We start from the raw sequence: 25,060 nt of genomic DNA, 5'->3' as shown, positions 1-25,060 counted from the left end.
ATTTATTTATTAAAAAATATTTTAGATCACTCGAATTTAAAAAAATTTATCTCAAACTTGGCCCTTGGACAATGGACAGCTATAGACGAACCCAATTCAATATGAATAAAATTTCATGCAATACTTTATTTTTCCCTTGATGAAGTTGCTTGAAAAAATGCTTGAGTAAGAATTAAAGTATTGTGAAACTCTATCTACCATGAGAGAACCTGATGTCATTTGCATAAGTATGTTAGTCACGAATATAGCCGGAAGGATTTGGAACGGGAAAGAAGGACAATTCCTACCCCAATGCTTCAGTGGAAAGCTAGCTTGGTGCTGCTCGAACCATAGACTTTACTAGCTAGCCTTGCATTCTAAGTTGTTGATTATACGGCTTAAAGTGGAGGACCAAAAAGTTAATGATTAAGGGTGTATTTGATGGACCATATAATTAATTTTGACAAAATTAAAATTATAATGAAAATAAAATTAATTATTATAGTGATAAAATTAAAATTTATTATAAGATATAGCTACCCATCAAATTAATTTTCATAGTGATTTTAATTATTAATAGGGCTTAGGCGTTATCCATCTTAATTTCTGTTTAAAACTTGAATAGATCCATGGAATTTAATTGAAAGGATGGTAATCGCAAAACCAAAAATAATCAAGGCTTGATCATTTATTTTCTCTTTTGTTTGTGGAAGTATAAGTCAAATATGAACTTAAGTTTTTTATTAATCAGAGATATTATATAACCATTTTTTTTTTTTTTTGAAACTCTGTTGGATTGATATCGATATCTTAAATTCACATGATTTCTCGATTATGGAATCTGAGTCAAGCCCTGAAATCTATTTACATCCAATTGCGATTACTTTTATAAAGATTAAAATTTTTTAAAGATTCTTAATTTAGGGGTTGAAGAGATTTGTCTTTGCAACAAAAAAAATCCCAATTGGTAATTTTTTTTTAATATAAAAGATCGTGGTATGAGATAAAAAATATTATTTAAATTTAAAATTTATTAGATATTATTTTTAATATAATTATGTAAATTGATTAAATTAAATTTAAAAAAATTTTCATTATCATCATTTTTTTTGTTTGAGACTTTTCATTATTTAATAGTCATTTTGAATATCGATTAATTTAAAATCATATCAAATTTTATAAGAAAAATAAATTCTCTCAAATTTATTTTATTTATTTATAAGATTTAAAATCAAAATTTTATTTAAAAAAAATTAAACTTCTTATTACTCATGTCTATTGATCAATATCATTAATTATCTTCCACTTTCTTCACCTTAAATCTCGAAATATCACTTCGGGATAAAAAGGAGGAATTCGACAAAATCATGAGTTGGAGTTGGTCAAACCAAACACCAAAAGTTATGCTGAAACAGGCAAAAGTGGTGAAAAGCTTTGGATTCTCCCTTATGGCAAGGTGGGGGTAGGGGAATTTGACGTTTTCCTCTGCCTGCAATTCATGTTCAATAATTAACTAATGAAACAAGACAGGAAAGAGCTTGCAACTCAAGCCCCCAATTAAATAATTTTTGTAAATAAATCGAAAACAGTATCAAAAATGGTCGGCCACTTGAAATTGGGGAACATGCCCGTGTGCAGCCACGACCATGTCATCACTAGGAATTTCAATATTTATTTTTTACATGATTTTTTAGGCTCCAGCTTCACTGCTTGATTAAGGTTTAATTAGGGGCTGGCCTGAAGGTTGACATTTCTAGATTATTAGTGGGATAAGTTATTTTAAATTACTTCTAAATTATTATTTATGCTTATAAAATATAAAAATTAATTTACGGTTAAGGTCAATACTTTATAATCGTTTACATGATTGAATCGAATGTGAGTTTATATATAAATTAACTTAGCTGACACTCTTAATTAATTAAAAATAATTAATTTAACTAAATTAGATTAAAATTCGAATTCAAACCCTTAACTTTAAAATCGATTTCAACGTTACTAAACTAACAGCTCATTAATAAAAAAAAAAACTCAATTAAAGATAGGAAAAGTTAGACAGCCTTGCATAATGTCGGTTGATGGCCCATTAATTAGAAAAATAATGATCATATTTCTCTGAAAAAACAAATGCTCCTCTCCAATCCCCCAACTATAGTGTACAAAACCAGTACAAACATATTTTAAATGGTGCATTAATCAACTTTGAATTCAAGCTTTATGAATTTCAAAATTTTTTATATCTTTAAAAAATCTCATCACAATTCTACTTTATTAGCTAGTAAATGAATATTTCATAAAAAGAAAGCTGAGTTAGTTACTTTCTAATTAGGCATCTAATCCAAATTGTGCAATAGAACCTTGTGTTTAATTAAGAGACTCGTGCATTGAGCATTTCTTATTTAGTAAACCTAAGATTTAAATTTATAATTTAATTTAAATTATTTATACAATCATATATTTAAAATTTAAATCCGGACGTTTACAAATATTTTTTTTTATTATTATTTTCGATTGGGATTTCCTTTTTTAAAAGAATCTTACAAAAATAAAAATGAGAATGTAAAATTAATTTCACTCTACTACTCCAAAACACCATCAAGAATAAGGAAATTAATTACATATGTTTAACAAAAGGGTTAATGATTTCTTATACATAAAACAAATTCTAATACAATTTCTGAGGATTTTTCAGTTCTTTGTTAAAGAAAATGGAAGGCAAGGTGAAAAAGAAAGAAAAGTGAAGATGGGGATCATAAACAATGAAATGGCATTCACATGAGTTACTTTCGGTTAAAGGCTGGTACTGAAGTGACTTCAAACTGACATTATTATTAATTAAAACTATACACTAAAAATTAAAAATTATGCAAGCAATTTCTCGTCGAGAAATTAAATTACTGTTAATATGAAATTATCAGATCATTATCATCATCATCATCATCAGGGAGATATCAATGCTGCATGAATTGGCGTTTCACCTACTACTCCTAAAGCTTTATTCTTCCATGCCCCCACTCTTACAGCATCATCTCCCCTTTTACATTCTTCCTTTCCTTTTCCTTTCTTCTTGCATCATTCACTCCAACAACTCTCTTTCCCTCTCTCAGCAACGTAATTGGCTGCTTGAGGCCTGAAACTAGAACCAGAAGCTAGCTCAACCTGAAAAACTTTTTATCAAGCTCTCTCTCTCTCTCTCTGTCTATCAATGGCGAAAACCAATATTGGGTCATACTTCAACAGGTTCCTTTCTCTTTTCATCCTTCTTCTCCACCTTGGTTGCTTCGTTTTGACAGCTAAAGACCTCCAAAAACCAACCAAGAAAAGGAAATCGTCGCCTCTTTCTCCTTCTCACAAACCCCACAAATTGGCTGTTTCCTCAACTTGGTCTTATCTCAAACGCATCTTTTCTTCTTCTAAAGCCAACTGCAAAAACACCATCCAAACACAGCCTGCAACAGCAACGACACCCGCGTTAACCTCTGCGAGAAACTCCCTACAATCCCTTGTCTCCATGATTATCCCACCTCAAACTCATTTGTTAGACAGCCCTCCTCCACGTCATAAAAAACAATCCGGGTCTTGTCCAGAATCGGACATCTCATCCGACAATCAATTCTTCCCACTACGTAATGATATCTTCCCATGCACAGTTTGCGGTGAGATTTTCCAAAAACCCCATTTTCTTGAACAACACCAAGCAACCAAACACGCCGTATCCGAACTCATTGATGGTGATTCAGGCAATAACGTAGTTCGGATCATATTCAAAACAGGCTGGACCGACAAAGTTAAGAACCATGAAATACATCGTATTTTAAAAATCCACAACAGCCCAAAGATTCTTGCAAGGTTCGAAGAATACAGAGAGCTTGTCAAAGCAAAAGCCGGAAGAAACGGTGCCATCGGGAGAAGAGACGAGAGGTGCATAGCTGATGGGAACGAGTTGTTAAGATTTTACTGTTCAACTTTTATGTGTGATTTGGGACTTAATGGGAGTTCCAGCATTTGTAATCAACAGTTTTGTAGCATTTGTGGGATAATTAAGTCAGGTTTTTCACCGAAGATGGATGGAATCTCCACGCTATCTACGAGCTGGAGAGCACACGTGGCGATCCCTGAGGATTTAGAGGAAGAGTTCAAGTTCCTGAACGTGAAACGGGCCATGCTTGTCTGCCGGGTCGTGGCCGGTCGGATCGGATCGGAAGGGGAAGAAATAGACAAGGAAGATGGTGGATTTGATTCGGTGATAGGGAGGGGAGGAGGGAGTGGAGCACATACCAAGTTAGATGAAGAAGAGCTGTTGGTTTTCAATCCAAGGGCAGTGCTCCCTTGCTTTGTGATTGTATACAGTGTTTGAGTGTGAGATCTTTTTCTGCACTTTCTTTCCTACCCTTGACCTTTTTTTAACTTTTTAATCTTATTTAATCACTTGGGATAGTGAAAATTTTGTGCGATGCTGTGACGTGCTGCTGCTGATTATGGTTTATGGTGTTTTTTACAGGTTTTTACCTCTCTGCCTGTGACCAAAACAATGGGTTACAGCTAAAATTAGCTATATCATCTGGAGATTGCTGTAATGGTAGCATAGATTAATGTCTGCTGTCTTTAATTAGGATAACTTGTGTGTTTAGGGAGTGTGATGTAAATCTACTGTTTGGATCAGATTAGTACGTTTTATTTTCTCCCATTTTCTGTATTTTTTTTTTTTACGATTTTAATATAATTTGAAAGAACGAATTTAAATTCGCCGATTCAAGGCTGCTCTATTTGATAACTTGCTATCTAAATAAACATAAACGTCGTAAACCTACTTCATTCCACAAAAGTTTAGGATTGGATTCCATTATATTTTCCATACGATTAAATTCATCATATAATTAATTAAATTTAAATATTAATTTTAATAAAAAATTTTAATAATAATTATATTAATTTTTTTCAATCATAATTATAATAATTTTTATTATTATTCTTAATTTCATCATAATCAGCTCATCATCAATCTAAGCCTTAAACTCCCATAAATTGCTATACTTTTACCACCAACTTAAAAAGAAAGCAGTGTAATTCTATTTTCTTTCAGTCATTTTAGACACCATAAAATCTTATGATAAAATTTTTATTTTTTTATTCGATATCCATTTATTTCAGACAACCAAACAACAATGTGGGTGCTAGTCGAAAGACGACCATATACCATTGCTGAAACAGCTGTGGTAATAACAAAATATCAGTATTCTTGCAGAAGTCAGTAAGGAAGTGGCCCGGTACCTGGGATACCCGACATTCTGCATTCTTTTTCATGGTCCTACGCTTACGGCAATGGTAACATTAATCAGTTCAGTTATTGGACCCCATCGAAAGATGAAAAAAAGATGCCAATCTCAGTTAGATTACGAGGTCGTTTTTTACAACTTTTAAAAAGAATAGCTTTTGCCTGTTCTGATTATTCCTACCTTTCAGCGTAAGGGTTCAAACAATCAAGTCAGAGTAATTCCGGCTCCTATAACAAGTTGAAGTCAAGTTCAAAGTATTTTAATTGAATTTTTTAAATTATATTTAATATTTTATAAGTAAATAGTAAAAATATTTAAATTTTATTTATAATTTTAACGAACTTGATTATTATATTCATTTACTCAATCAACATAATTAATTATTTGAGATACTCAATAATACACGTTTAATTATCACGTCATCTCTACTTAAAAAAATTAATTTATTTTCTCTCGAAATCGAAGAAAGAACTTATTTAACATTTCACTAACGTCCCATCAACACATCACTTCAAAATAAAACATTTGATTTTTAACTTATTTTAAACCATTAAATATAATCAATGCTTATACGATATCATTCATCTCCGTAAACTCTTCTCAAGTTTCACATAAATCGTCAATTGTCTTGGGTAGATCAATACCCATTGTCTCGTATATCAAGCTGATACTTCACACTTAAACGATTTTCATCTAGCATAGCTTTCCACACATACCTCGCTACCTTTTTCACTTTTACCTCTTATATTCAACTGACTTCAACGTCGGAGTGCGTCCCTTTGGAATCAACTTCGATGCCCTTAACCATAGGTTTTTATTGCAAGTTTCGACCATCTCTATCTTCGATCTCTCACCAACTCTCTCCAGCTAAAATACAAAAAATAATCAAACTTATCAATTCAAATTGTTTGAATAAATAAATAACTAAATTAAATTATAAAAATTAAAACGCCATTTAATTCAAATCGAAAACAGCTATCATGGATTCACTGGCAATGGAAACTAAACTCCATTGCACTTCTATTTTAGCTCCGTCTGGGAGCCCCTACATGGGTTTCTTTTGGGCCTTTCCGATCTCAATGCTCGCATGACTAACTGAGTTTTGGGCCTTTTGGGCATGATCAAGCAAGCATTCAAGCTGCTCTTGGGCTTGAAATTGGATAATCCGGGAACCCGACCCACCTCCATTTCCGTGCCAAATAGCATGGCATATATTCCGCGCAAAACAGGTCTAAGGATTCAAAAAAACCCTGTCAGCGACAGCCGTGTTTCAATTAAAATAAAGCCATTATCCAAGAAGAAGAAATAAAACTCAGTTGTTCGTTCAGTTTTAATGGCAAAATTCAGACAACATTTGACTTTGGAAAGCGTCAGGACTTGTTCCATGATCCAGTATTCATATTCTTACATTCCTGGAATCTCGCTTTCTGTTTGCTTCTCTCACTCTTCTTTCCACAAGGCGGTTAAACTGCCACAACTGCAAAAACTTTTCTTTCTCTTTACTTCTGGATATCTCTTTTATATTTTCCCTTTGCGTGCCATCTAAAAAACATTGATTTTCAGTTTTCACGTCTTTTCCATGATCTTCCGCCTCTGGGTTGCTTTCTCTTTCATTTCCAAGGCGTTTGATTGGTCTCTGATCATTTCATTTTCTTCCTATTATTCTCTTTCTATTCAGGGGTTGGCTCTCTATTTTGTTGCTAAGTGGAAGGATATTGATTGAAGCTTGAAGGACACCAATCAAATCGGTAACTTCTTGTTTCTGGGTTGTGTTTAAAATTTTAATTTTTGTATTTGTTTGCCAGCCATTTCGTAAAATCTTGGCATTACCATAAGATTCAAACCAAAAATGCAAACTTTTCTCCCTTTTCTGACATGGGTCTTTGTTGAATGGACTAATTGCAAATGTTTTAGCTTTAATTTGCTCTGTTTTGCTTTTCTCTGTTTGAACTCTGGAGTGCCAAAATTATAAGCAGGACAACTACTTGTTTCTCAAATCTCAGCTTGTATATCTGAATTTTGATAGTGATAATAATATTATTTGCTTCAAAGCTTCTGCTTTTGGCACTATTGCTTCACTGAAGTAGCACCAATTTACTAATTTTGGGGGGATCAGCTTACATTTTATTCTACTACATATAGCCTTTTTTCATGGTTTAGAATTCTTTCACTTCATTGGCAAATTGTCATGTGAACTTTTGGAAATAGCGATTTGGAGCTGAAACGGTTGGCTGGTTATTCCAAATCTTATGTTTCCTTTCATTTTTTTTCCTCACATGCAGGTCGGTGATATGTCAAATATCAAGTTAGATCAGGTTGTTTGCCATGATTCTAAGGAACCTGAATTAAGCTCTTGGAATGGGAAAGTGACATCGGATGAAAAGGTTAGTAGAGTACACGAGATCCTAAATATTATACATAAGCAAGGGCAGACATCAATTAGCAGTATCACGGCAAATGCTCAGCCAGGAATGTTCACTGATAGGTACAATTACCAAAAAAATTCAACTTCTGCTGGTTTAATTTTATTTCATCTCTAAACTGCTGTTTTGTTTGAGTTCTCTTGTGTTAAGCGTATTTCATCCTACATGCACACTTGTTTTGCTAATTGGATTTTGACATCAATTCAAAATTTTATTACAATGTATGTTTTGAAAACATTTTCCCTTTGCTCATTTTACTTTACATTTCCAAGTTTGAAAGACAAAAAATTGGCTTGTTCAAATGAATTGCACAACAATTACCACAGTTGACACACTCCTTGTCTGATTGTTTTTAAATATTTTAAACTTTAGTAAACTCTGTTTGACAAAAAAATTCTGTTCTGGAGATCGATTGTTGGTTTTCCCATATTTCTCCTAAAGTATGAACACTACTAAACTACTAATTCATCGATTTGCATTCATGGCGTTTACACTCATATAATCATGCAGAAGTGATCAGAGTTAACATGGAACCACTTATTTATTATTTAGTATTCATGATGTTGATTTTTGAGATCTGTAATTTCTATCCTTGACCGCGGAACCGTGGATTCTTTTTTTTGTTTTTGGCAGTCCTCATTATATATTTATGATTACCAACTAAAATACAACATTTGCAATTTGTGACAGCTTACTCTACGGAGTGTCATGGACAAAGCTAAACGGACAACAAAATCAGGAAATCTTAATGAAGTGTCCATGGTTTTGCTTAATAATTTGTTGTCTCTACCCTTCGCCATCTTCTTGATTTTCATTTTGAATGAATGGGAATATGTAATAAATGTGTAAGTGAACATCTCCAAAAGTTTAACTATGTCACAGTCATGCAAGTTTTTCTCATACATGTAGCATCATCTATATTTTGATGTTCACAGTTTTGATTTGCAGTGATGTGATTAAATTGCCAATGTTTCGGGTTGTTGCAACAGCTAGTGGATTTCTTGGACTTGCCATTAGCTTCACCTCCATGTGGTTTTTGCATCAAACTGGACCAACCACTTACAGGTGTTTGATTTTGTGTATGATTAACCTCAAAAACGTCGGACAAATCCTCGTTAAAAAATTTATGCTTCTTAGGTTTTATTTCAAAGAGACTATCTCTTGGATTTCAAGGAAAGGTAACGAGGGGTCAAAATGAAGTTAAAATATAAGGTTCTACTTATGTTCTTTATCTTAAGTCTATTTTTTGTGAACATCTTTCTACGTTGTTAATAAAGCAAGTAACTGCTATCATGTGTTAATCCATAGGAACAAGTTCATCTAGTTCACTTCGGCAAGAGGAACGTACAATGTTGTTGATTAAAATCCATTAATTACGCCAGCAATGATTTCTCTTCAAATAATGCATGAGAGGAAGTGCATTATATTTTTTTTTAACTACCTGTGAATATAGATGTTGTAATTAGCCTCCAATTCCTCCATTTGCATGCTGCTCTCATCTTCATTTATGTGCAGTGTATCCCTTGTTTGTGCCTGAATGTGATAATCACATCACCACCGACATTGTATCCTTTGTTTTACAGCCTCGTACGTTCCTTGAACAAGATTCCCATCTCTATTGCCGGTATCGTGTAGTTCAAAGTTCCACTCAGTGTACCAAACATGTTCAGCATACTTTTTGGTAATGAAATTAACAAAATGCGCATACCATGGAAGCTTACGAAACGTACAGATTTTCATCCTAAGTTAGTTTCTGTATGCTTCTTCCAAGTTTATTCGCCGGAATATTCTTTGCCAGAGCCAAAATGTCATGATCCCAGACCGGGCCATGTGTGAATATTGAGATCAAGGAAACATATACGCATCAAATGATCAGATTGCTTCTCCTTGTGGAAGGATCATCCATATCCTGCTTGAACTTCCAAGTGCATTTCTCACACTGGGAAAAAGCAGAAGCCTTCCGGGGCAGAAAAACTTTTCAAAGTCCTATAAATAAAGTAAGGTATCGGTTTTTTTTTTTTTTAATTACTTACAGGAAGTTAGAAATTAAGGCATGTATTCTTTTTTTTTTTGAGGAAACAGCTGAGAGAAAATATGTAGGAAGCATGTGATTTTCCTTGATATAGCTGGAATAAAAAATTTTATAGAATTCTTCTCTAATTTTTTTTTTCTAATTTCAGATTTTACATTGATGTTTTTTCATCTACCCATTTTGTAATTTCAATTTTTTTTTCTTCAGTTTCCAATCGTTCTTATTTTATTTTAGCCAACTTTTGTTCTGATTAGTAACTTTCTCATATACCCTATTTAATTGACAAATAATTTTTTTTTTTTTGGTTCTTTCATCTAGTATTTGTTTGTTAACTACTCATGCATTACCAATTAAACATTAGCTCAAATGGCATGACATATGTTGTTTATCTTGAAAGTTACGAATTTTCGATAATTTTGATAATTTATGTGTGTAATATCTTCAAATAATTTAAGTAAATAAAAATTTAAATGAAAAACAATGCATGCATCGAAATTAATTGTTTTTTTGGTAATCATTTTCCTATTTCTTCCAGTCTGAGTGTAATTTGCCCTCAGGGAAATTATGTAAAACTTTTTTTATAAACTGAACAATGAAGATATATATCTTTTCAAAAAAATTATGTAAAACTTTTTTTTTTCTTTTCAAAAGAAAAGATATATATCATTTAGTAAAAATATTAATAGGATTTTTATCATTGAATAAGTACTGATTATATCTGAATTATAAATAATATTTTTTATTTTTTTTACATATTATTTATTTTAACATTAAATTTTATCAATCTATTAATTTAAATTTTTATTTATTTATTTTTAATAAAAAATTTTATGAATTTCATTTATAAAACTTCATATAAATTTTGTTGATTTAAATGCAATGAAATACTATTGCATGTGTCAGTTGATTACCTCCATCGCAGCCACCCCACCTACTAATTTGCTTAACTATTTATCCATAAAACAATTGTTGCTAAGAAAAAAGGGAGGAAAGGAATTCGTAAATTAAATCAATTGATTCATATACTCATTAATTTATTAAATTATGGTTTTTAATAAATCTTAAATTTAAATTTAAGTGCATGTAACTTTTTTTTTATTTTTAAATTGTGATTTTTTTATTGTAAAAAAATAAAACGAGATAATAATGAAAATAAAATTACATCTACATGAATTGAAATGAAACGAAATGATTTATCCTATATAGACTATCTAAGTTCAACCATGAATGTTTTGTGTACGAAATGAAATAAAAATTCATCATTTTTTCAAAAAAAAAAATGTCATAAGTTTCATCTAGTCATGTTGATGATAGAATGGGGAAAGAGTGGATTTTCAAAATAATTTTATTTTTTTTTCGTCAAAAAATAGTAAAAGAGTAGAATTATTCATCATGGACGAAAATGAATACATAGAGTTGTCACTGATTTTCAAAATAATTTTATTTTTTTTTCGTCAAAAAATAGTAAAAGAGTAGAATTATTCATCATGGACGAAAATGAATACATAGAGTTGTCACTGATCTCAAAATCAAAATTTCTTAGCTTTTTGGGATATAAACTATAATGATCAAATAATTTGAGAATTGACTTAAAAAATGAGGATTTCGAAATTTCAATAGTAACTCAAAAAAAACGTGGGTAACATATAACAACAATGAATAGATAGAAAAAAATCCCCCAAAAAAAAAAATAATAATAAAGATAGAAATCCTATTGGCAATGGACTCAACAAGAATGTCAAATTAAGAATGAACCAAAAGCTTCGTCAACATAGAACCCGTCAAAGAATCACAAGTTGTTGAGAAAAGTATGCAAAAAAGAGGAAACAGAAACAATTGAACCCGCATGAAAATGACTGCACTCCACCAAACGAAACTGAAAACACTTAACAAGCACCATTTTTGGTTCGCAAATCATGACTAATATTAATTCATTCCCCCAAAGCTTGATTGGAAAAAACCAGCCCCATTAAGGATTTCAAAATTCCAAATTCCCTGATAGAACCTTTTAGAACTAGGATTGTTCTTAACTATAAGATAACCTAAAATGAAATATACTGAAAAGAGCAAATTAAGTATATATGTTGCTACGCGCAGAATTGAGAGGAAGAAACCATCTCAATCAAGTCCATCTCTTTTCTTCCGTCTGAAGAAGCTTGCTCCGGCAAGAGGTTGGTCTTGGTCATGGTCATGTTCATGTTGGTACTGTAGCCGTAGCCAGTGGGAAATGAAGAAGTGGTTGCTCCATTCAACAGGCAAGACAGGTAGAGGTCAGAAAACATATAGGTGGTTGGAGGCTTTTTTTCTTCAAGGCTATTTGTAAAGAAGTTTGGGTCTATAATGGAAGAGGAGAACCAACAACGGTCAGCTGGATTAGACCACTGCTGAACAGCATTTACCTGATAGTTAAATCCGGGGCAGTCAATGGTTGAAGAACCTTTGCTTAGGTTATGATCAACAAGGATTGACTTCACCTCAGTTGGACTTCTGTTTTGGGAATAATCAACAGATGGTTGAATATTATTATTGTTATTTGCAAAGAAGTTTTGTATGAACAGCATTTCTTCATCATATGTTTGAGGCTCAACAATCAAAGGCTGAGAATAATCGGATTCGGATGGTTCAGGAAGAAAATATTTGAACTGACAGGACAAGTCTTCAGAGAATGTTGAGCTAGAAGGGGTGGTGGGAGTGGTGGAGCTATCGGCTGCGGTGATGGTGGTGGTTTTGGTGCGGTTGTTGCTATTCAGATTTTGGCTTCTAATATAGTCTTGAAGAACAGATGATTGAGGTTTGGCGTTTGGGTTATCATTTTGTTTATTCTTCTTCCTTGAGTTTTGCCTCCTTTTTGTAGCATTCCAGTGATTTTTTATGGCATTTTCAGTTCTTCCAGGGATGAACTTTGCAATCTCCGCCCACCGGTTCCCAACCTTGGCATGAGCTTCAACTAATATTCTCTCTTCTTCTTCACTCCAGCTCTCTTTCTGAAACAAAGACACCATGAAACAAGAATGGGCAATTGCATTTCCAAAGGAAAGATATATACTAACAGAGAAAAATACAAGGCATAAAAAAAAATTTATGGAAAGACTGAAGGCAAGCCCCTTTTTTGACGAAATTAGTGCTTCTTTCAGGAAAAAAAAAAAGTTTCCAAAATCACATGAAAATGAACTCTGTAACTAAAGGAGGAAGACATGAGAGAGATGATGCAAAATGGCTTCTGACATCCACCACATGATTTGCATGTCAAGCTACTTATAGTTATAGATAATAACAACAGCCTTCTATAAACCTTTCAAAACTGAAGACTTAAGAACAGATTAAAAGAGATTGAAAAAGAAAAAGGAATTTTCTTACCTTTAAAAATGCACGAAAGAAAACCCTAAATATGACATGTCCTAAATCTGTGTCTTTAGCATATATTTCGGGGTTCAGAATCTGGATAGATTTTCAGACAAAATCAGTTAAGGCAACGTCTAGGATGATGTTGTTTGCCTCAGAAATCTATTTAAAAAATCCAAGTTGTTAGATTCCGATGTGTTTGTCAAAATGAAATCTATGAGTCCACATATAATCGCCTGAAATCTTGATGTATTTTGAAGAATCAAGCCAACAAATCCAGGTGAAGTAATCAAGAAACCCAGTTTGATTATTCAAACTGCAAGAAAAAAAAAATACTATAACAATTAGAAAAGATTAAGAAAGAGAAACCTTGATATCAGGGCGCAAATGGTTATGCCATCTCTCTCGACACTGTTTTCCGGCTCTACCAACCAAACCCTCAGCTATCTGTGCCCATTTCCTTACTCCATATTGCTTCACCAATCTTATCAGTTTTCTATATAAAAATTAAATATATATCAACCAAAACAAAAATCCTAGAAAAAGGGGAAAACAGGAAAATGAATGACGGAAATAAACTGTGTTATTTCACCTGTCTTCATCATCTGTCCACTGACCCTTGATCAAAGCTGCGGAAGCAGCTTTTTTGTTTCTCTTCCCTAACCCTTTAGGGAAACTCTTCATTGAAACTTTCACTTGTTTCATTTCCATGTTAGGGTTTTTATCATCTGTCAAAGCAAGGCTCTCGCCATCCACAAAAAGCCCATCGACGAAGCTTTCCTCAGGGTTACTTTGACATGAAACCCCAGCTACATAGCGACCAATTGCATCACTAGAGAAGGAGAAACCGCGCAGCAAGCGATGATCAGGAGTTGAACCTGAACCAGCTGTCCCTTTGCTGATCTTCGCGTTGTTTTGAAAAGAATACTGCTGGTTAGAAGAGTAGTGGTTTTGACCCCATAAAAACCTGTCTATAGCAGATAATGGAGGACTAGGTTTATAAAAAGAAGACTTATTATTGCACAGTAAATTCCCATAACCAAAAGCTCCTCCTCTACTTCCTGCTCCTTCCATGAAATAAGACCTAGCTAATCAAGATTTATAAAGGAAGAGTTTTGTCTTCTAATTTCAAGTTGTAAGAACAACCCATGACAGAAGCTTAAGACAGAAGAGAATTTAGCTTATAGCAGGGCTTGGAAAAAGCCACATGGCGAAATAACTATTGATGAGCTGGTCATCAATCCACCGATTGAGAAATGCTGCTGGCTGTAACTCCTGAGCTTCCTCTCTCTCAGACAAATTTGTTAAAAGGAGAAAGATGGAGAGATTAGTGGGTTCGTTACTAAACCGACAATTAATTGCATAATTAATCAATTAATATTTTTCTTAAAATCTTGCAAAAATATATATATTGTTAAATGACATTAGATGGTTTTTATAACTAATAGAAAAAAATTAAGCATGGAGTATTAATCCTTAATGTAAGACGATTCTAACCTTAAAAGTTTAAACTTTGTGCCTACACAATGAAGGGTGATTTTTTATTAGCCATTACAAAAATGATAGGTTTCAACAGAAAAGAAATATGAGAATTAATACTATGAATTATTATTAGGGGGTGAGGAAATTGGGAGAAAACTTGAAGCCTTGGTAGGTTGTATATAATTGGTTATTATCAAATGTTTTTTAGGATTGAATTGCTAGGTTGCAGCAATGAGAAAATTTACATGAAATTTATAAAGTTTTTTTAAAAAATTTTATAAAAAATATAAATTAATAAATTGATAAAATTTAATGTGAAAATCAATAATTTGTAAAAAAATAAAAATATTATTTATAATTAAAATTTGATTAATACTTATTCAATAATAAAAATTATATCAATATTTTTATTAAAAATATTTATCTAAACATATTTATAAAAAATTATGTAATTTTTTTAAAATTTTACATACTTAATCTATACAATAAAATTTTCAACCTATCAATTTTAATTTTTATTTAATTATTTTTAATTAAAAATTTTACAAAATTCATCTTAAAAAATTTTATCCAAATCTTTGTCCGTAGCAACGTGGGAATTGCTGTCTTGTTGCGGGGATGGCTTCTCAAACTTCCTAAATGACATCGTGCGTTGTGAGCGGAGAAGATGTCTGCTTCTCAAGGAAAAGGCCCACCCCACTCGTTAGTAAAGACTCTACTCTCATCAGAGTTAAAAAGCACCCCATGATGACATCTGGGCTGCCATTTCCGAGTTTCTTATGGCTATCTTTGTCTTTCTAATTTTTATTTGAGTGTCTAAATTTAAATTTTAATAATTAAAATTAATTTTTTAATATTTTATTAACAGATTATACGACTATGGCATGGTATCCTTGTACCTATAGTAAGATACTCTCTTTTTGCTTGTACAGTTTGAATAGAGGCCAATGGGATAAAGAAAAAAACTTTCTTTATCCAAATATATATTTTTAAATTTTTTATTAATATTTATTTAAACATAACGTAAAAAAAAATCAAAAATTAAAATAAGTATTTGAATTTGAATCCTCAACCCATTCTCATGAAGATGGAACAATTCAAATTTAGTTCATGATTTGGAGTTTGATTGCATTCTTTCTTAGACATCTTTAAATTCACCCAAAAATATATGCTTTGTAAGATTTCAATTCAACTCAAAACAAACAAGTTTGAATTCGAAGTTTAACCTAAATAATTTATTTATTTTTTTTAGGAGATGAATTATTGTAAAGTTAAAGTTCGATTTTTTATATTTATAATTTTTATTTTTTATATTCAAATTTTTTTATAAAAAAAATATTTATAAAATCAGACCAAATTATTATAAATTTCAATATATTCATACAAATTGCATGTGAAAAAATTATTAATTAGATCATAACAAACATTTATTTTATTATTCTTTTTTTTTTTCTCCTTTCTTTGGGTTTGGTAAATTTGATAAAAGAAATAATAAGAATAGAAAATGAAGAGAGGAAGAAACAGGTTGGTTGAAAAGGCATGGAGCAGTAGTAAAAGAAGAGACACGGGGAGTGTTGGTCTCTGCTTGGCCAAACTCGATCCCTAGCTATTCCTATTACTTGAACGACTTTTGATTTGCTAGCTTTTTATGGCTGGATGATATTTTAGGACCAACAAAAAGGACAAGAAGAACATCACAGCTTGAACATGAACATAGAAATAAAAACCAAAAGGAATTCGAGAAATTATCGTAATTGCCGGACATGAACATTTCAACCTGTTTTGATTTCCTCTGTGATACCTTAAAGTTCTAGTCAAAGTCTGATAAAGTGTTCAGGGGCAGACCCTTTTCAAATGAGCCCGAGCAAAAGTATGGAAGATATCTAATCAGACAAAAGGAATCAGTTTATACTACAATTATTCCCGTCTTCTAGCCGCCATCCAATACAATTAGCTTACTTTATATGTTAAAAGTAATTCCTTCTTTTTGCAAAACAATGGTTTAAAGTGGAATGCATGCAAAATGAAACAAGATGACCAAAAGCAACTCAAAAGAAGCATGTGTTTCTTTGGCATATTTGATTATTTCTAGATTCGATCCAACTTTTGAAGAATAAAATTAAGGTTGACAATGCAACCTAAAACCTTCGAATTCTAACTTGACTTTATAAGATTAATTTGTTTTTTAAAAATCAAAATCAAGTTGTAGATAAATATTTAATATCATATCAAATTCAAATATTAAATATATAAAATTAAATATAATTTAAGATGAATAAAAATCCATTGTGCCCCACCGGTTGCCATCTCTAAATAAAATAAAATTACAAAATTTAAAATGGTTCTTATATTAACAAAAAAGAAATACTACTAATTGCAATTCTTCATGTGGATTGGTGAAAACCAAAAAGCGATAAATGTTCTTTCAGCTGTGCAAAAAAGCTTAAGAAAGCTTCATCCCTCCTGCAATGGCCCATTCTCCAAGTTCGAAAACCAACTCATAACTCCAAAGTCCCCATGGAGGCATGAACCGTAGATCTCGACTGCCAGCCCTCCTGCTCCTGCAGAGGACACAGCACAGTCCTTAACAAGTTTCCCATTGTCGCCACCTTGGATGCATTTCCCCCAATTCCTCACGTGAAACACTGCTTCCAAACATCTCAAATACCCCAACCTTCTCGAAGTTGTCTCACCAGTCACTTAAAAGGAAATACTATTAAAGAATAACACAAGATTCTAAAAAAAGAAATTATTTTTTCTCCCATTTACTTTGTTGAGGGTTTTATTTTTCTTATTTCAGAAGGAAAAGACAAAAGAGGCTGGCGGCCATAGGATTTGCTGGTGGGTTATGTTTCTGATGTTTATCTCTTTCTTTTCCATAAAGGGTTTAAGCTTCCTGGGCAGTGTCCGGAGAGCTAAGAGGGAAACAAGTGTCCTCTCCACCAGTATTCCATAGAAAATGAGCATAGTTTGCAGCGTAATAAGGGTTACTAGGATCTGCTGAAATTGCTTCCAAGAAAGTTTCCTCGGCTGCCCACAAATCATTCTTCACTCTCCATAAAAAGCTCGCGTATTTACTGTATGCTTCTGCATCTGCTGGTTCCACTTCTATTGCTTTCTTGAAGTACATTTCCGCTCTGTTTTCACATAACAAAGAAACAATCAAACAAAACCCTCACGGTCAAAACAGCTGTAATCTCCATCATCTGAAGTAAAGTTTAACACTTCAACTAACACGCGTATGTAATTGGAAAATTCTTTTTGAAGTCAAAAGCTATATATTCAACAACCAGTTCATATAGGTCTGAGGCTCTAAGGCATGCGAGCGAGATATTTTCCTGTTATGCGCGTGAACAGTCACGTGCACAAAGGTGATACGTGATAGATGGGGGATATTTTCATATTTGCCATGGAAGGGAAAACTGTGAAGCTGCACCGCACATTCCCCTCTATCAGAGATTCAAGAAAAACCCATCCCAAGTAGGGGCAAAACGACAAGCTTGACAACATATTAAAAGGTTTATAAATTATTTCTGCGTAGTCATAAACAAAAAGCCAAGAAATAGATAATATTGCAATTCAGACTTCAGCTGAATCAGCTCAGTGCTCGAGTCGGTGTTGATTTTCAGCTTGAATCTAGGCACCCAGTTTGTTAAAAACTTAAAACAGCACTATGTTATAACAATCAAGTGAAAGCTAACTTAAAATAGAGCAAAAGAATATGGAAATAAAGGAAATTGAATGAAAAGATTGTGACGATTTTGTACCTGTCATAATCATAAGCAACAAGGTAGAGAAACTGAGCATAATTGGCAAGAAGGAGAGGGTTGTTAGGCTCTTGTGACAACCCTGTTTGGTAAAGAAGCTCTGTTCTGAAATAATCTTCATAATCAACATCCGACTCGATCTTCGCCGTCACAGGCGAAACAAATCTCTGAATTGTTTCATGATCGAGTGTTTCATCTCTAAATAAAGCTTGCATTTTTGAAGCTTCATCAACAATTGAGTTCCAGAGACTGAGCTCTTCTTCTATAGTTTCTCGGCCTGATATTGACTCTGTTTGGTCTTCCGCTGTTGTTCCTGGAGATGATAACTGGGTAACACCATCAGGAACAATGCTTCTGAATTGGTCTGCTCCATCAAACCATCCATCACCGTCTGTACCACTTGCAACCGGCCTTACTTTTCCACCACCGCCATTGTTTCCGCCAATCGAAGTAGTTTTTCCGCCCAATGAGGACACCGAAAACGACTTTATTGACGAAGAATCAAACTTTGGATGCTTCTGATCTTGAACTTCAGCCACAGAAACATAAGACCCCGCTGTCGGATTCGCTCCCGCTGCCAGAGCAGCGTTGTTTCCCATAGAATGAACCGAATAATTTGCTAACAAGATCATCACATAAACCATCAAAGTCGGTGTATGAGAAAAAACCTGTTGAAACAACCAAACGAACGAAGCATGCATCTCTTTTTGAACTCTAACAATAATCCCTTGTAAATCTTCATAAAACAATAGCTGCCGCATTTGCAAAGTGTAAATATGAAGCTCGCGGATTATAAAAACCATTGAAGAAAACGCCTCTTTAATTGAACAATAAGCCGATTCCCCTGCTTCTCGAAACCCTTCTTGCCATTGTAATTTCCTCTTTATAATTCGAACCGAAAGCGGAAGATCAACGCTGTTGACTTTTCGCTCAATGCTTGACGGGTTTATTTCTTCGCCTCTCTCTACCCATGATGGTTGTTCGTTGAATTTCAAAGATTCTGTATCGGAATCGGACCTTTCAGAATCTAAAGAATTGCTGTTATTTTTGCTGTTGGTGTCATCATTGTCGTCTGGTAATTGGAATCTCAGAGCCAATTCTTCAATTTTTTTCGAAAATTCTTCATCCGAGAAGGCGTCTAAACTAGCGCTGAAAGCTTTTCTTAAAGTTCTGGATCTTGGTTTGAGAAACTCGGAAGATCGAGACCGTTGGATATTGATGGAGTGAGAACCGAACAGAGCCGACCGGTTCAGTCTTGGAACGGATTTCGAAACATGAACGTCATCGCAACGGCTGCGTTTTGGAAGGGAAGGTGAACAGATTGCTGAAGCTAAAGCTTGAGAGGAAGATGGAGGTTGAAGAAGAATTGGCTTTGACCATTGTAAACGCGCAGTAGCTGCTACTTTCACAACCATTTGTTAAAGCTCGACGGTGATAATTAAGGCCTTTCGAAAGCGCTGCACAACAGAGCCTTAGAAAACTCTAAAAAGCTTGCCGGAAAATCTTTTCCTCTTTCAAATTGGAATCTCCCCACCCAAAGCTTTATCCTTTAAGATCCTGAAAAATAAAAAGCCATCTCTTTGAAATCACTCTCCCCTTAAAGTCAAAAAGAACAATAATAATTCCAGTAAATAATAAAAATAAAAAAATTGAAAAAAAATAGAAAGAAATAATTCTCAAAAAAGGGAGAAACTCAAATCTATAAAATCACATTTCTACCAAGAAAATCGTATCTCGAAACTCGAAAACCGATTAAATTCGAGATTCCCAAGAAAAATATCAAACCATTTTTTCAAGGAATTATTGATGAAGAAACTTACTTCAGATTTTTTTTTTTTTTCAGCTCGGACTGCGATGAAATTAACAAATAAAAAAATAATTTTCCTTTTTTTCTTCGCCACCCGAGTAAAAGCTCCGGTGTAGCCCGAAAGCGAAGCTTACTAGAAAAGAGAGAGAGAGAGTTTTAAGCGTTCCTTCTTATACAACGAGCTCTTTCGCTCTTCCAAAAATGTAATGAAAAAGAAAGGACGAATAAAATATATATATATATTACATTTGTTTAAAAAACTATAAAATATATAACAGCCAAAGTCGGTTAAAACAGAGTGAAGAATTCAGCTCGTCTATAAACAGAAAAACAGAAAACAAAATGATTTCCACAGGGAGATCCGGTTACCTGTTGGTTAAGTTCAGGTTTGTTGGGATTTTTATTTTATTTTTTTTGGCTTTTTTTTTTTAATTTTCATTTTCAACGAAACGAACGAAAATGGATGTGATCTGGCCGTTTTAATTGCGCCACGTTTCCACACAATCACCGCCTTCTTCGAAATTTTGTTTTCTAATAGACATCGGAGAAACGATGATCATTCCACCGACCTTCCTCGTTGCTCTCTCTGACAGGTGTCCGTTTTTGTACCTTTTGATTTTGGGAAAATTGAATCGGGTTTATTTATTTCATAGCATTGTAATTTTATTTTCAAACTTTTAATTTATATTTCACAATTAATTTAACCGAAATTATTTAAAATGTTTATTTATTTTATTAATTATTTTTAAATTTCATTTTATTTAATTTTTAAATATGATTAAAATTTGAAATCCATATTTTTTATCTTGAACTTTGAAACTATTTTTCATTATAATCAAATTTTAATTAACAAAAAACGAGCTTTTTCATTTTTTTTTTTACCAATTGAATTAATCTGTGTCAGTATAAAATGTTCTTTTTTTAAAAAAAAACAGCTATAAGATGGATTAATGAATAAGCAAATCTATGAGTTTTTTACATAAATTAGAGGGCTTAGCGATTAAACATGTTTGAATATTGTTAAATCACCACCGTGAGGGCAAAAATTTTCTCTAGCTTTTTAGGGAAAGTTATGAAGACCGAGGAGGCTTATTGGTTAACAGTCACTCGAAGAGTGTTGCTAAATGTTTTTTTGTTTTATTTTATTTTTTGTAAGTAAAATTATTTAATTATTTTTTAAAATTTTGAAATTTTATAATTTTTTGAAAAATTTTAAAAAATCATATAATTTTTCGAAAATAAATTTATAAAAATTTATAAACCTTTATGAAAATTTAATTTTTTGAAATTTTATTTCTAGAAAGATTTATAATATTTCCAAATTTTATTTTCAAAAAGTTATATAATTTTTCAAAAATTTAATCCGAGAAAAGTTTTTGATTTTTTTTAAAAAAAATTTTGAAAATTTATATGAAAGAAAAAATAATTAAATAATTTTACTTATAAAAAAATTAAAAAATTGAGATGTGAAAAAAGGAAATAACTTTTAATATATTTTTGAAATGTCAATGATGATTTTAATTACTAAAAAATGTGAGAAGCATGTAATAAAATTTAGTCAATGAAGCAACTATATCTCACCATCAAGGAAGTTAAACGCATGTTTCCCAAAACAAGCTTGTTGCTTAGTTTGTTTCTTTGTAACAGTCATTTGCAAATTTGCATGCGTTTAACAACTTTTGAAATTAGCTGGAAAAGGGAATAATACCCAGCTCTTTTTCTGAAATTTTCTTATTAAATTAAATAATAGTAAAAGTAAAATCCAAAACTTAAATCATTTTATTTATATAATCATTTTTAAAAAATAATATATAATACCTAAATTTAAAATTCAAATTTTATTACTTACAATTTAATTATTTTTCTTTAAACAGGTCACTTTATTTGTATAAATAAATAATAATAGCACTAAAAACTTATAGTTATTAATATTATTTCACATAGTATATGAAATTAAGAATTTAAAATTTAAAATTTAATTTGATTAATTTATATAATTATTTTTAAAAAATAATATTTATTAATTTTAAAATTTAAATTTTAAATATTCAAAATTTGTTTTTCTACTCTCATGTTGCAGCCACATAAGTATCCTAACTCTTGATAAATTTATCATATTATAGTTGGAGTGATTGAATCATTAAGAGCAAAGACTTATGAAGTCTTAATTAGTTTTAAACTTGTTATTGTGGCAGAAATGGAAGATGAAAGAAAGGAAAGGGTGTTTTTGTAAATTGAAACATAAAATGACATGTGCTCAATTTGACTCAAAGTGCCAGTCAATTGAATTTTATATTCTATATATATAAGCCAATTATTAAATTAAAATTTTAATAATTTTAAATACGATATAATAATATAATTTATAATAAAAAAATATAAAAAAAATATAATTTAAAATTTTATTAAAAATTATAAAATTATATTTTATATTTTTATATATATAATTGTAATAAGTACATTTTTATACAAAAAATATATAAATTATTAATATTTTATATAATATAAATATTTAAATTATCAAATTTATTAAATTATAATATCTTCGTTATTCATCAAAGAATAAACATATAACCGGTTATCTTTTATTTATTTATTTATTTATTCTCCTCATCTTTTTTATAAATTTATCCCCCTTTTTATATTTTCATTCATTTATTAAAAAATTCATAAATTTTAATGTAAAAAAAAGGACAAAAATTAGAAAAGAAAATATCTATTTAGAGGAAGCCTAGTTGAGAAGGTGATGAGGAGCCGACGGTCCAAAATGAAAAGCTCGGAAGAGAATGTGAGAGCAATGTTACATCAGCAGAAATAGAGGCTAAGTGTTGAAGGTGACGACAGAATATAAGATCAGCGGTTCAAAGTTTAAATTGGAGATCTTATAACGGTTTATATTGATTATTTTAAATGCATTTTTTATTTCTATAATTTTCTATCATATTCCTGTCCTTGTTTAGTACCGTGTCGAATCAATTCTTATTTTTATTAATTTATAATATCTTTATTTGCCTTCAATGTTAGACCCTTTTTTTTTTTTTATAAGTTTTGGGTGTGCACACTCATAATATATTAAGTGGTCCATCATGATTTTGATATATCCTTACTCCGATCCTATGTTTGACGATAAGATTAACGTTGTGATGCTTTTTTTTTCTCCTTCTTGACTTTGGTTTATCAATGGGAGACTATGAGGGTTTAAACTTTGATATTTTGTATCCAAACCTTAATTCTTAATCAATTGTGTCATATTTTATTGACAGAATTTTCTTTTCATATCGATCAAAGTTCAAATTTTGTGAAAATTATCTCAAAAGTAAAATTCTAAAAATATAAAAATACATCTTTAAAATAATTTTAAAAAATTAAATTCAAGCAAAATCTTAAGATATCCTTGATTTTTTAATATATATACTAAAAAATCACGATCTTACCATTTTTCTTTCATTTCATTTAGGGTTTGATAAATTTCAAGCATTAACATTGACCAATTTACAACAAAACTTGCAAATTTCATAATTTCATACTATGTTATTGCTATACAATTTGAGGTTATCAACTTGTTATATGATTTTAAATTCATTAATTCTTAACTTTTTGTGGTTTAATGAGTTTCGTTTAACTATTTGGTCAACCAAGTTGGCCTATGCAAAGAGGTAATTGTGTGCAAATTGTAGGTCATCCAAGCTGGTCCAGGACATTTAGTATTCATTTGGATAAATAGTAAAATTAATTTTGATAAGATTAAAAATAATAATAAAAATTATTATAATTATAATTAAAAAAATTATTGTAACTACGATTGAAAAAAATTTATAAAAAATTTTATACTAAATAGATCTCATTAAATTTGACACCTAAATTCAATTGATACTATGATAAGTTCAACTACACAGCATTGAAACCTAACTAAAAGGCGTGGTTTTGTTGGTATTGTACAAACATTAAAAATCTGAAACTATTGCTTCTAATAAATATGAAAATTTCAAGAAAGACTCGAAAGCGTATAATGGTATCACTTTTTTTAAGGTTTTATTTATCTTCATTGTATTATTTATTTAATAGATATACTAAAAAGTTGTAGGTAATAAATCTTGAGGGTATAATAAAGCCCAATGACTAATTATATTTTGCATTAATGAAATCAATTTATCAAGCATTCATTAGCATATCACAAAATAACTGAACTTTTATAAAGCATTTTATAGTAAAATTTTTATAAAATAAATATTGACTTTGAAGAAAGAGGAATAGTTCTAATAATTGTTTCTGTGTATTTTTTTATATAAACAGATAAATATTTATTTTTTTTATAGATTTAACTGTTTAATTTGAATAAACAAAAATTATTTAATTTTGAGCAGTTGAAACTATTTTTTTGAACAAATTTATCTGTTTGTTTTATATATATTTAACTATTTAATTTTTTTTATCTGTTTTGGATAAATTTTAATTAATTCGACAAGTTTAAGCTTTAAATAAAATAAATTTTAATAAGGTTTACTGCATTGCAAATGTCAAGTATCATTAATTAAATATTAATATATACTAATTTTTAATTAATGCAAGACCAACCAAATTTGAAAAATTAGGCCTATGGTCCTTTAACCACTTTAGTCAAATTATAGTGAATTTTTATTTTTTTAATTTAAATAATTATTTTATCATTTTCTTTAAATTTATTTTTTATATTTTATTTTAAAAATCTTGACAAGACAACCATTCCACGCCATGAATCTGGTTGGTAACCCGCCTACTCCCATTCACACTGCTTAGCCCTCCACACCTCACCGTTATCTTTCACTCTCCAGACTTCAGATTTGTATTTTTTTCCTTTAAACCGCATAACTACTTTGTTTATTTGTTTTGTTTGCATTTACACGCTAACGGTATCAAATTCAGCGCTGCATCAAATCTATACAAGTTTAAGTGTCATTTGTCGAGATTTAAGC

General features: G+C 31.2%; 4 protein-coding genes across 6 annotated transcripts; 2 read left to right on the top strand and 2 right to left on the bottom strand.

The window, feature by feature from the left end:
- Positions 1-2,935: 2,935 nt before the first annotated feature.
- On the top strand, positions 2,936-4,730 carry LOC111301331 (uncharacterized). Its single transcript, XM_022896923.2, has 2 exons — positions 2,936-4,338; positions 4,481-4,730. Exon 1 carries the CDS (start codon positions 3,185-3,187, stop codon positions 4,334-4,336), a length of 1,152 nt encoding a protein of 383 aa, XP_022752658.2. The 5' UTR covers positions 2,936-3,184; the 3' UTR covers positions 4,337-4,338; positions 4,481-4,730.
- A 1,746-nt stretch (positions 4,731-6,476) lies between these two features.
- Positions 6,477-10,101, top strand: LOC111302130 (GDP-mannose transporter GONST2-like). 2 transcript variants are annotated; one of them, XM_022898068.2, is made up of 5 exons: positions 6,478-7,003; positions 7,538-7,740; positions 8,369-8,523; positions 8,627-8,743; positions 9,262-10,101. In XM_022898068.2, the coding sequence occupies exons 3-5, from the start codon at positions 8,387-8,389 to the stop codon at positions 9,311-9,313; spliced, it is 306 nt and encodes a 101-aa protein (XP_022753803.2). In that variant the 5' UTR covers positions 6,478-7,003; positions 7,538-7,740; positions 8,369-8,386; the 3' UTR covers positions 9,314-10,101. The 2 variants fall into 2 exon arrangements, with proteins under 2 accessions (XP_022753802.2, XP_022753803.2); XM_022898067.2 differs by having other exon boundaries at positions 6,477-7,003; positions 8,627-10,101.
- Positions 10,102-11,751: 1,650 nt separating this feature from the next.
- Positions 11,752-14,227, bottom strand: LOC149514767 (transcription factor MYB64-like). The gene is made up of 3 exons (XM_089744315.1): positions 13,645-14,227; positions 13,422-13,548; positions 11,752-12,694 (listed from the first exon to the last, which is right to left on the bottom strand). Exons 1-3 carry the CDS (start codon positions 14,124-14,126, stop codon positions 11,798-11,800), a joined length of 1,506 nt encoding a protein of 501 aa, XP_089600441.1. The 5' UTR covers positions 14,127-14,227; the 3' UTR covers positions 11,752-11,797.
- Positions 14,228-16,775: 2,548 nt separating this feature from the next.
- Positions 16,776-20,316, bottom strand: LOC111301330 (uncharacterized). 2 transcript variants are annotated; one of them, XM_022896920.2, is made up of 3 exons: positions 20,122-20,316; positions 18,302-19,858; positions 16,776-17,671 (listed from the first exon to the last, which is right to left on the bottom strand). In XM_022896920.2, the coding sequence occupies exons 2-3, from the start codon at positions 19,714-19,716 to the stop codon at positions 17,422-17,424; spliced, it is 1,665 nt and encodes a 554-aa protein (XP_022752655.2). In that variant the 5' UTR covers positions 19,717-19,858; positions 20,122-20,316; the 3' UTR covers positions 16,776-17,421. The 2 variants fall into 2 exon arrangements, with proteins under 2 accessions (XP_022752655.2, XP_089600915.1); XM_089744789.1 differs by having other exon boundaries at positions 20,021-20,129.
- Positions 20,317-25,060: the final 4,744 nt, after the last annotated feature.

This window comes from Durio zibethinus, chromosome 15 (genome assembly GCF_047325235.1).
Source record: "Durio zibethinus cultivar Kanyao isolate XHJ-2024 chromosome 15, ASM4732523v1, whole genome shotgun sequence".
In the NCBI taxonomy this organism is placed as follows: Eukaryota; Viridiplantae; Streptophyta; class Magnoliopsida; order Malvales; family Malvaceae; genus Durio; species Durio zibethinus.
Note: the sequence above shows the minus strand (reverse complement) of the source record. Positions and strands in the feature narration are given on the sequence as shown.

Bases quoted from the DNA above. Each gene is read 5' to 3' on its own strand.
- LOC111302130 (XM_022898067.2), top strand. From the start codon at position 7,547: ATGTCAAATATCAAGTTAGATCAGGTTGTTTGCCATGATTCTAAGGAA. The intron at 7,741-8,368 runs GTACAATTACCA...AATTTGTGACAG, and splicing joins CCAGGAATGTTCACTGATAG to CTTACTCTACGGAGTGTCAT.
- LOC149514767 (XM_089744315.1), bottom strand. From the start codon at position 14,126: ATGGAAGGAGCAGGAAGTAGAGGAGGAGCTTTTGGTTATGGGAATTTA. The intron at 13,549-13,644 runs GTGAAATAACAC...ATTTTTATATAG, and splicing joins TGGACAGATGATGAAGACAG to AAAACTGATAAGATTGGTGA. The intron at 12,695-13,421 runs GTTTCTCTTTCT...TCTTTGTTTCAG, and splicing joins ATTTGCGCCCTGATATCAAG to AAAGAGAGCTGGAGTGAAGA.
- LOC111301331 (XM_022896923.2), top strand. From the start codon at position 3,185: ATGGCGAAAACCAATATTGGGTCATACTTCAACAGGTTCCTTTCTCTT.
- LOC111301330 (XM_022896920.2), bottom strand. From the start codon at position 19,716: ATGGTTGTGAAAGTAGCAGCTACTGCGCGTTTACAATGGTCAAAGCCA. The intron at 17,672-18,301 runs GTACAAAATCGT...ATGTGAAAACAG, and splicing joins GTTGCTTATGATTATGACAG to AGCGGAAATGTACTTCAAGA.